General features: G+C 34.3%; 1 protein-coding gene across 2 annotated transcripts; it reads left to right on the top strand.

The window, feature by feature from the left end:
* Positions 1–3754: 3754 nt before the first annotated feature.
* On the top strand, positions 3755–9785 carry LOC124819650 (protein IMPAIRED IN BABA-INDUCED STERILITY 1). Of its 2 annotated transcripts, XM_047291206.2 has the most exons (10): positions 3755–4626; positions 5077–5361; positions 5502–5819; positions 6471–6698; positions 7253–7350; positions 7955–8042; positions 8162–8427; positions 8533–8689; positions 9113–9245; positions 9432–9785. In XM_047291206.2, the coding sequence occupies exons 1-10, from the start codon at positions 4327–4329 to the stop codon at positions 9449–9451; spliced, it is 1893 nt and encodes a 630-aa protein (XP_047147162.1). In that variant the 5' UTR covers positions 3755–4326; the 3' UTR covers positions 9452–9785. The 2 variants fall into 2 exon arrangements, with proteins under 2 accessions (XP_047147162.1, XP_047147161.1); XM_047291205.2 differs by having other exon boundaries at positions 3756–4626; positions 8162–8689.
* The last annotated feature ends 1133 nt before the right edge of the window (positions 9786–10918 follow it).

Below are 10918 nucleotides of genomic sequence, written 5' to 3'. Positions count from 1 at the left end.
TGTTAAAAAAAATGAATTTAATATTTATTCATAATTGTAATAAACTAATTAATAATAACGTTAGTATAACCTTTTAAGCAATTACTTTACATAAAAGTTATAAGTTGGAAACTAAACCGTAAGAAACTAATAAAAGTATATATTTTTAATGTAAAACAATGGCCACAAGTTGACTTAAAACCTCATAGAAACTTTCTAAACCCCACCATCATAGTCATAATCTTACTGAACGTTGACCCTTTTCTCTTTGTCCTTGGAAATAAATGTTTCCATAACTAAGTAGGCAGTACTTAACAAAAGGAATTAATATTACTACCAAATTAAGTTGGTCTTCTTATACACTCAGTATAAGAAATGTTCAGAGCAACTAATTAAATTTATTATATGCTTCAAATTTAATTATAATTAAATACATTATTAGTGGCTATTTCATACTACAAAATCTAATGAGATCATTTCCATTTTCACAACATAAGTTTCTTTTCATTTTTTATGTATTCTAATATATTTCACTTCATAATTTATTTTATATAGATTCTATTATATAAATCTTATTACGTCATATCGTTTTTAAAATATTTTTTAGTTTTGACACAACATACAAGTCGTATAACATGTATATAATGGATTTCTTACTATCTTTGGAAAAGGAATACGTAATGATCACGTAAAACCCTTTTCCTTTTTCTCAGATTTCAGAGCATAAAGCATTAAGAAGAGTGGAAAATGCAAAATATTTAGACGAGAAAAGGTCAGTTTTATGAAGAATTGGGCTCTCCTTTTGTGATGTGGTTAACTTCTGGCTGAGTAATGATGAGGGAGAAAAACATGAACATGTTGCAGGGCCAGAATGTGTGTAAGAAAAGAATAAAGTAACTAACGAAGGAAATGTTGGTGTGTTTTGGTTTTGTTGTCGTTCGGTGTTTGTGGTTTCATTAAGCGTATGTAGGTTCTCTAGTCAATATTTGCACCAACTAAACCACAGTTATAAACCAAATCCTGACATGGATCCCCACTTGTGGCCAACCTTTAACCTACCACACCCACCTCTTTTTGTTCTTCATTTTATTACTCTTTATTCCTTTTAATCACTGCTGTTGGTTTTCAGTTTATTTGACATCTTTTGCAGTGGAGGAGAGGGTGATGCTTCCTCCACCATGTATAAAAAAATGAATTCAAAAATTAATCACAACAGCTCCAATCACATGCTTTGTTCAACATCACATTTACTCACTTGTATCTTTTGGTGTACATTTACTCACTTGTTTGAGTTGTTTCCTTGTTTGGAAATTAAGCTTATCAGTTTAATCTTGTTTAGGTGCGCATGCATTGGTTTTCTGTTTTTTGTCAACTTCCTCAAGTTGCAATTTGAAACACCCTATATTGAAGATTAAATAAGTCCACTTATGCCACTAAACTGTTTGTCATTATTCTCAAGCCAACTTTGTCAAAATGTCTGGACTAGTTAATAAATGCATTCAATGGAAAGATTATTTTCTCTGATCAACTGTGGCACATTAAAAATCTGGGGGCTTTTTCAGCTTTGTGTTTACCCTGCAGTAAATACATGCAGTACATCTTCATATTTTTTCTTATAACTGGGTTGAAACTTTCAGGGAAAGATGGGTGCAAGGTTGTAATTCTAAAAGACAATCTTTTTCCTCTTTTAGCTCTGTGATTAACCACTTATCCCCTTTTCTTATAAATTGTGAGTTTGAATAATGCTTTGTCTGCATTTATTTACATTGATTAATGCAAGGGTTTCTTTCATAGTTTCATCTATAGATGTATTTATTAGTTCTCACTTTGGTATTGTTTATTTCTATCATTGCTTCTGAGTGCTCCTCATGCTTTGTGGGATATCTTGATTAGATCACGGGAGGCACGAGGCAGCAATTATGGCTTTTCTCAGAGCCATCTTTCTTTTTTTTATGCATATTATCAGAGCCATTTCTTTTTCTGGGGGAGGGGTTGGAGAAGTTACTTTAAAAGTTTTAAAAAGAGTTACTATTATCAGTGTGCATCAGTGATGTCAAAGACACCACATGTAGAACTGGTAAAAGGAAGGCTGATTTTTTTTGACAGCTAAAAATCGATATTGTTTAACTCTTTAAATTTACTTCGATACTTATTTGTTTTTTTCCTACTTTTGTGGTTTAATTTCTGAAATACAGGAATGTAAGATGGGGTGAAAGTGGGATACTGATATTTAAAATCCAGTCATTATTATCAAATCAAAAACTCTTATTACCTCATGTTTCTAGTTCCGAATCTTGACCCAGAACTATTAATCTCAGTTACTCGTGACTCAATCCAGCAACTATGAGCCTTATTTCCTTAAATTATGACTTCCTAGTATGATGTGTCCCTGTAGCTAAATAGACAAAATTATGAAAAAGCTTCAATTTGCATAACAGCACAAACCATTATTTAGGTGAATAACAAGACTTGAAGAATCAGGAAAGTTACTCACTTATTTTACTTTATCCTATTCTGACTGTTAACTCTAGGATTCCGGAAACTACATAGAATGGTAATCATAATGGTGAAAATAGCTGTTGGATGCTTGGATCCCCTTTCCTTTTATCACCTAGAAAGAGAAAAGAGAAAAGAGAAAAAAGATATATAGTGGGAGCCACACTGCAAACTTTTCCCTCGCCATTAGGATACTGAGAAAACAGCATACTGGAAATAAGGTAAGCACATTAATAATGCAGACAAGGTTTTGGTGATCAAATCATCATGCTATCCTTCTTTCACTCAAGTCAGCTATGCTTACACCATGCCTAATCATTGTACTAAATTCCTAAACGCATTAGCACCAGAAATAATTATTTAAAACAACACCGCTTTCATTTTTTTTTTCTGTATTATTAAGAAATGTTGGTTTTCCTTTTCCTGTGCGGATAGGAAGAACTATTGAAACATGGTAAATTATAGCAGCTAAAAGCTAATTTAGCATGTGTACGAGCCTAGGCCGTTTAAATATTATTGGTCTACATCAAATTCAAATGGGATAATTTTGCGAGATTTTCTGGAATCTACAGAAATGGTCCCAAGACTCCGAATTCCCTAGTCAGCCTATATCCTAAGCAGCACGCTTTCTACCCACTCAAAAATATCAAACATTCCAAAGCGTTATCTCTAAGAAAGTGAGAACTGTGGTCAATATATACACCAAGGATATAGAAGATGGATAGACACTGTTCTATTTTCATAATCGAGTGTCAAACCACGAAGAAAATTTTGTGTAGAGGTGCCTGCCCCATTATTATTTCAACCTATCAAAATCAAACACAGAATGCGTGGACTTTAAGTCAGTAACTGACGGAAGTAAACATGAAAATGTCAGCGTTTTATGCAGACACAGTTCAAGTAAGCGAATTTTATGCAGACTAACATCTCCTTCCTTTACCAACATTGCAGGGAAATGATTATTACAATATTTATTATTTTCAAGAAGTGATTAATACGAAAAATCACCCTTTTATTACCCTGTTCCCACGTAAAGTGGTGCATGAAGTATGAACAGAAAATAATCTTCAAATCTTAAATTCAAAGAAAGTGGAAACTCAAGCAAGGAAGACGCATTAATGAGCACAACAACGACAGCCCAATACCATTTATCAGTGTGGAAGCAAAATTAATTGTGATTGATAATAATTGGTGATTAGCAAATTGACATGATGACGCCATAAGGCAAATGAAAACGGAATGTATTAATTTATATATCTGTCATATACTATAACCTCCCGATTTCACACGCGCTCTTCTAATCAAGCCCATGCAAAATTTCTCTACTTTCAAGTAGTTTACCTTTCACACACACACAACATCACGCTCACTGGCAAAACAAACCTATTATAATACAAATTTGCAAACTAGCAGTACCGAGTAGTTACAAATACAACAAAACCAGTATTTCGCATTTTTGTTCGTTCGTTCGTTCGTTGTCATGCAAAAAGGCAAATACGCACAAAAGACTTTCATCCTTCCGTTGATTTCGGCGCTGTGTTTCAGTGAGCCTCATTAAGAACCCAACATCCATCCTCTCTTTCCGCAATTACCGGAGAAACGAAAAAAAAGTGAGAAAGCGAGTGAAACAAAATTTTAGTTCGTGCCTGTGTCTGAGTTCATGTCGCGTGAGCTTAAAAGATCAGACCCATTTGCCTTTCGATGTTGAACAGTTGCTGATGATCGCTCTCTTTCTCTGGGGTTCCCAAAGAAGCTAACTTCACCGGAGGAACAGGACGAAGTTAACCGGTTGGGTGGTGGGTCGGAAGGTGAAGGGGTTTGGAGTGATATGGTGCGGTGAGGCGTAACGTAATGGGGTGTGTGGTGGCGAAGCAGGCTGTTTCTGTCACACCCGCGATTGAGCACTCGGTTGAGTCGGATAAGAACAGGAAGAAGAAGACTGAGTCTAGTAGGAGCGAGTTGGGCGAGTCAGGGAGAGCGAGTTCCAATGCTGGAAGTGAGTCACTGAGCTTCAGGTTGGGTAACCTGAGCAAGTACGTGGAGGGAGAGCAGGCGGCGGCAGGTTGGCCAGCGTGGCTCAGCGCCGTCGCAAGTGAGGCCATTCACGGTTGGGTTCCTCTTCGAGCTGACGCATATGAGAAACTTGAAAAGGTTCGTATAAATACCAGCCACCATTTCATTCAAATTATCAACGGTTTATCTGGTGGTGTTAATTTTGTGATTTGACGAACTAGGAAGCCTTTCAAAACGAGAGTCATGGACGAGATTTCTCAAACATTTTGGAATGGTATAGATAAGATTTAAATTGCTGTTGCTGTCAGCAATTTTATCACAATGATTTTGCAGAAAATTTGTAGACGAACCCAACTGTAATTGCATCTTAATTTTCTTATATCAATATTAGATATTATAAAAAAAAATTTAAGTGCAGTCATAACTATGGTTGCAGAAATCTTAAAAGGCTTGACGATGCAATTGAAATTGTCGCTGTTGAATGATTGGTTTCTCTTGAGTTGTATATAACGTGCTGCTTTATATACTAATGTTTATTATTGAGTTTTGATAACTTGGCTTTTATATATTTGGAAACTGGATGAATAGATTGGTCAGGGAACATATAGCAGTGTTTTCCGAGCAAAGGAGATTGAGACCGGAAAGATAGTAGCTTTGAAGAAGGTGAGATTTGACAATTTTGAGCCGGAGAGTGTGAGGTTTATGGCACGAGAAATAATGATTCTTAGGAGGCTTGATCATCCAAACATCATTAAACTGGAGGGCTTGATTACTTCTAGATTGTCTTGTAGCATATACCTTGTGTTTGAGTACATGGAGCATGACATCACGGGGCTCTTGTCTAGACCAGAAATCAAGTTTAGTGAATCACAGGTATGAATGTTGCATGTTTGTTGTTTTGTTTCTCATACACCATGAGATAAGTATTGAGTGATTTGTAAACTGAGACAAAAGAGGTGCCAACTGAATGTTGTGATGCTTAACTGAAAGGATGAAATAATTTTGTTGTGCAGATCAAATGCTACATGAAACAATTGTTATCTGGTCTTGAGCACTGTCACTCACGGGGTGTGATGCACCGGGACATCAAAGGATCAAATCTTTTAGTGAATAATGAAGGGATATTGAAGGTGGCAGATTTTGGACTGGCAAATTTCTCCAATTCTGGGAACAAGCAGCCCCTCACTAGTCGTGTAGTCACGTTATGGTATCGTCCTCCAGAACTTTTGCTCGGTTCAACAGATTATGGTCCATCCGTGGATATTTGGAGTGTTGGCTGTGTATTTGCAGAATTACTAATTGGGAAGCCTATACTTCAGGGGAGAACCGAGGTAGTAAAGTAAACTTTTCAAAATGTATGGACTTTTTTCCTTCCCCATTTGATATTTTGTGTTAAGAATCAGATTATCCTCTAATGGTGCTCGTTAGTGAGAATTTGAGAATTGGATTAGATCTTATTACAACAAATAGTAAAACTACTTTTCTATTAGAAAGGTTTCATTTTATTTGTTGATGTGCCAAAAAAACTGGTCACGTGCCTAAATGGCCTGTGGTTTGTGCCACCTTATATGCTCTTCAATAGAATGTCTTTTTCAGTCTCAACTCAACTGTCTTGTCCGTCTAAAAGCAAGTAGTGCTCTCGTGTCATGCCTACAAACTGATTTGAGCTTCATTCATTGTTTCTATTACATACTGATTTTACCATACGAGTCACATTGTAAAGTTCAAAATAAATCTTATGTAGTTGTTGACAGTAATTAATCCGACTACATATTAAGTCCCCTTCCTGTTGCATCGGTGCTCTTGTTGTGTGTTTAATTATATATGATCTTGATACAGTTTAGAGTGGAACTGAACTTCATAGATTACTTGTTAACCGGCTAATTGATAATAAACTAATCAACTGGAATTGGAAAATATTATATTTTGTTCTTTACTGTTCTCTTCAATCTATTCTGAATTCAACTTTGCTATACATTCAGGTTGAACAATTGCACAAAATTTTCAAGCTTTGTGGCTCCCCACCCGAAGAATACTGGAAAAAGACCAGACTTCCTCATGCAACATTGTTCAAGCCACAACAACCATACGATAGTTGCCTCCGACAGACATTTAAAGATTTTCACGTATCCAGTGTAAATCTTCTACAAACTCTTCTTTCTGTCGAACCAAGCAAACGTGGGACTGCCTCCTCTGCTCTCTCATTAGAGGTTAGTCAACATGGCAGTGTTGGTTTTGTATATGTTGAAAATCGTTAGAAAATGGATTTGGGTCTTACTCAATCATGTAAAAAGTCAACTTGTATGGTGAGATTTCACTTGTATACAATAATATGGTCATTTTTAAGTCAGCATGTATGGTCAGGTTTCACTCACTTGTATGATAGATATTTATAGGCTGTTCAATTGCAGTCCTTGGCTAGGATAGACAATGATACAATTTTAGAAAGTGGTATTAGAGTTTATTCTATAAACTCGATTCTATAAAGTTAAACTTAAACTCATCTTTTAAGAAAAATCACTGAAGTGTTCTTTTTCAGTGATTAATCTCTATAACAGAGCATAGTCTTCTGATTGCCTTTTTCCATTTTGATTTTGATAATATCTTTTTATGCATATAATCTTTCTGCCATGTTTGTGATATTAGTCCTAGCCTATATACAGATTTGTTCATCATCCATCTGCAAATTTTATGACCATGTGCAGCATTGATGTATGGTTTTAGACTCTTGTAGCCTTCTAACAATAATTTTACCACTTTTCAGTATTTCAAAACAAAACCTTATGCATGCGACCCATCAAGCTTACCAATATACCCACCTAGCAAGGAGATTGATGCGAAACATGAAGAGGAGTCAAGAAGGTGAAAATCAATAATCTTTTCTGTCTATTTTATGGAATTTACTGTCTAAGAATGGTTTAGATTGTCGTACATGAACCAGCGCCCCTAGACATGCATTTCCTTCTGTCTGAGTGGTATGGTAAAACCAAGAGAACATCTGCATGTTTAATTCACTTGGTCAAGTTCATCAGCATACTTTCTTAAGTTGATCCATTAAAGAAATGTTTGTTTGAATATTTTATCAGGGTCTAGATTTGGTGTTAGATTGGTTCTTTTATCTTCCAAACATTACTTGAATGGCATCCTTGAACAGTAAATTAGGAAGGAAAGTAAGCTATTATAACATGAATACCAAAGGTTCAATTCCAGTAGCAATGGAGGCAGGAATACTAAATTCACCATCTCTGAAGAGTATTGTATGTGTTCTTCCGGGATATATCTTTAATTAAGGGTCCGTTTGGAGTCCCAATGTGGCAAACAGACTCTAACGGTTGTAATACTGAAAAGATGATATGAAGCTTTCAATAGTACTGAACATCATAAACTAAATTTAATCTTCAAATTTCCATTTTATCAATCATCGTTTGTTGCCTTTTCATGAGATTATACGTCGATGAACTTCCAGGAAAAAAATTGGTGGGCGAGCTGGTGTACCAGAATCAAGAAAACCATCAAGAAAGCCACTAGCACTGAGTAAATTAGCCCCAGCAGAGGTCTAGCTTGCTTTTTTCGTTTTTCCATCATGGTGTTTCTTATGCACTGATTTCCAGCACTGCTCTAATCACCAAAAATGTATTTTCATCTCACCTAGCATCATATTCTCCTCCTGCAGGATTTGACAACTCAAACTCAAACTTCCCAAAAGAATGATGATAGATGTATCCACACCCTTAAAGAAGAGAACACCCATGCAGGTGAGGGGGCACCAAAGCAGTCTGGTGGTAAACCAGACGATGATTCCCATGTGAAGAAGGCATCTCAAGTAGATATTCCCTTTCCTGGGCCATTGCAAGTTTCAAAATCAAGTGGCTTTGCATGGGCTAAAAGGCGTAGAGATGACGCTTCAATTAGAACTCACAGTCGTTCTATTTCTAGAGGGTATATCTTTAATTCATTGGAAACTTCTACACTAAATTCAAGGAATAATTCTGAATCCAGAAACTACGAAAATAATGAATTTTTCGGGACATGCACCAACTCTAGGGGCCATGACCTACTTGAAATTTCTAAGCTTGCCATGAAAAATCAATGGAGTAAGTTTGATCGTCCAGATTCATTTGATACTGAGGAGTACCATTCACAAGAACTTTCCATGGCGCTTTATAACAGGCAAGACTCATTATCCAAGAGAAGTAACCTGGTAAGTTTATTTAGTTTGCTACATTCACTACTAATATGGCATTAAGCATTCTGAGGCATGAAACTTAACTGCCTCTTTCTTATGTGGAGATTTCCAGGGATTCTATTTTCAAGATTAAATTTGGGACCTTTGATGACATAGAGAATTATTTAAACTTTAAAAAGCATAAAGATCTTCATATTTAGTTGAAATATTCATATCTGCATTGTTTAGAACAATGAGGTGTAAAGAAATATCTTGCTCAAATGACGACAATTAAAACTAAAAAAGTTAGTCTTACTACGATCACTTAAAATATTGATGAAGTTTACTCTTTAATTTACTTTACTGGCCCTAGTTGTTAGTTTACTTGGACCAGAAGCCAGAATATGCAATTTATGTGCCCTGCAGTGGACATGCTTCTTATTTATTTCCTCCTAACAGAGTTACCAGGATCAAGGAGAAAAGGTAGAGTTTTCAGGGCCTCTGTTATCTCAAATGCACACAGTTGATGAGCTCTTAGAAAGACATGAGCGTCATATCCGGCGTACTGTCAGAAGATCATGGTTTCAGAGAGGTATGTGACAGTAATATCTAAAAGATTGTCACAAAAAGAAGAAGCAAATGCTTTTTTCACTCACTCTTCAATCTTTTCTCATTCATTTGTGTGCATAGACTTCTTGAAATCATTATCAAGGAACTATGTTATTACAAAGTTAATCGATCAAATTGGCTGAGAACTTTGGCATGACATGGATTGCAGGTAAGAAGCAAGGGAAGTAACTCCAATGGTGATATTTATTCATGGGAGGAAATAGATCCTCGCATTTCAAACCAAATGTCCTTGTGAAAGGACCATTTTCATTCTCCAAGCTCACGAGCTGCTGTGATTTTGAGCAACAAATGAACATCATCATGTACACATGGACGCAGTATCCAGCAGCATGAGTTGGTACCAAGAATAGAAGCTTGGAAACTAACCAATTTGAGGAGTGTAATTCAGTCTACAGAAATCAGAAGGCCATGGAGAAGGGAAAAAAAGCTCTTCTTTTACTTCTTTTTCACCATGGATTCTCTATTTTTGGTCAATTATAATATATGGAAATTTATTTCTTTATGATCTAAACTTCCTCAAACATCTTCCCTTTGGTAATCGTTAGAGGTGTCATTTCAGCCCCTGGTCCATGGGTTGACCCTAACCCCTTCTAAAATCAAGCCTCAATTTTCTAGCCCCCTTAATAGGGGGCTTTTTAAAAGCCCCAACTCCTAAAGCCCCACATAAAGTGGGCTGGGGTAGGGTTAGGATGGGGCTAGCCCCCAAACTAAATTAATTCACTTTTAATGTTTTTTTAGTTATTTCTTTTATTTACTTTACAAGTTCAATAATTTTCAAAATTTACATGATATTTAATATCTTTTTAATTAAATATAAATGTATAAATATTAATTTTATAAAAATTTATTTAAAATAATTTTTTAATTATAAGTATATTTTAAATATATAATTTTATTATTTTGGAAAGTTAAAAAAGAAAATTATTATTATTTTTTTTATTTGAAAGAAAATGAAAAAAAATGAAAAAAATAAACTATAAAAGTAATACAGTTGAAAATTCGATTTTTCAATAATCGAATTATGATATCTATATAAATATTTGAAATATTAATTATGGATAGATTTTAAATTCAAATCTACTGATTGGATAAATTTTTAATATCGGTGTAAAATTTTTATTTTTTATAGTTTGTCATATAAAATTCTTTTGTTGAATGTTTTGTATAGATATATATACATTAAAAAATTAAACCACAAACTTTGTAAAATTTAAAATTAATTTCATGTAATAAAAGAACTAACTTTTTAGTGAAAATCCTTGTTAGGCAAAATTCTTATAAATATCATATATGTTAGTATACAAGATCTAGATATAATCCTAGTGGTTATAAAATCATATTTTTTTTCTAACCTTTTAGATTAAATTAATATTTTAAAATCATACTTATCTTTACCCAACAAAGATCGTTTTTATTGAATTATTTATCATAATTGAGCCGATTGTAATAAAAAATAATTAAATAATAGATACAATACTTTTAAATAAATATAATGTTATAATTTATAATACTAAAATTAAAATTATTATTGTATTTAATTATTAACATATAAAATAAATAAAAATTATAATAATAAATAAATTACATCAATGTCTCTTAATAAGAAACTAATAAAAAAGACAAATGAATATAATA

The sequence above is a fragment of the Vigna umbellata genome, chromosome 1, assembly GCF_029865625.1.
Source record: "Vigna umbellata cultivar VRB3 chromosome 1, Vumbellata_1.0, whole genome shotgun sequence".
NCBI classification, from domain to species: Eukaryota; Viridiplantae; Streptophyta; class Magnoliopsida; order Fabales; family Fabaceae; genus Vigna; species Vigna umbellata.
The sequence above is the reverse complement of the archived record's forward strand: the minus strand, read 5'-3'. Positions and strand labels throughout refer to the sequence as shown.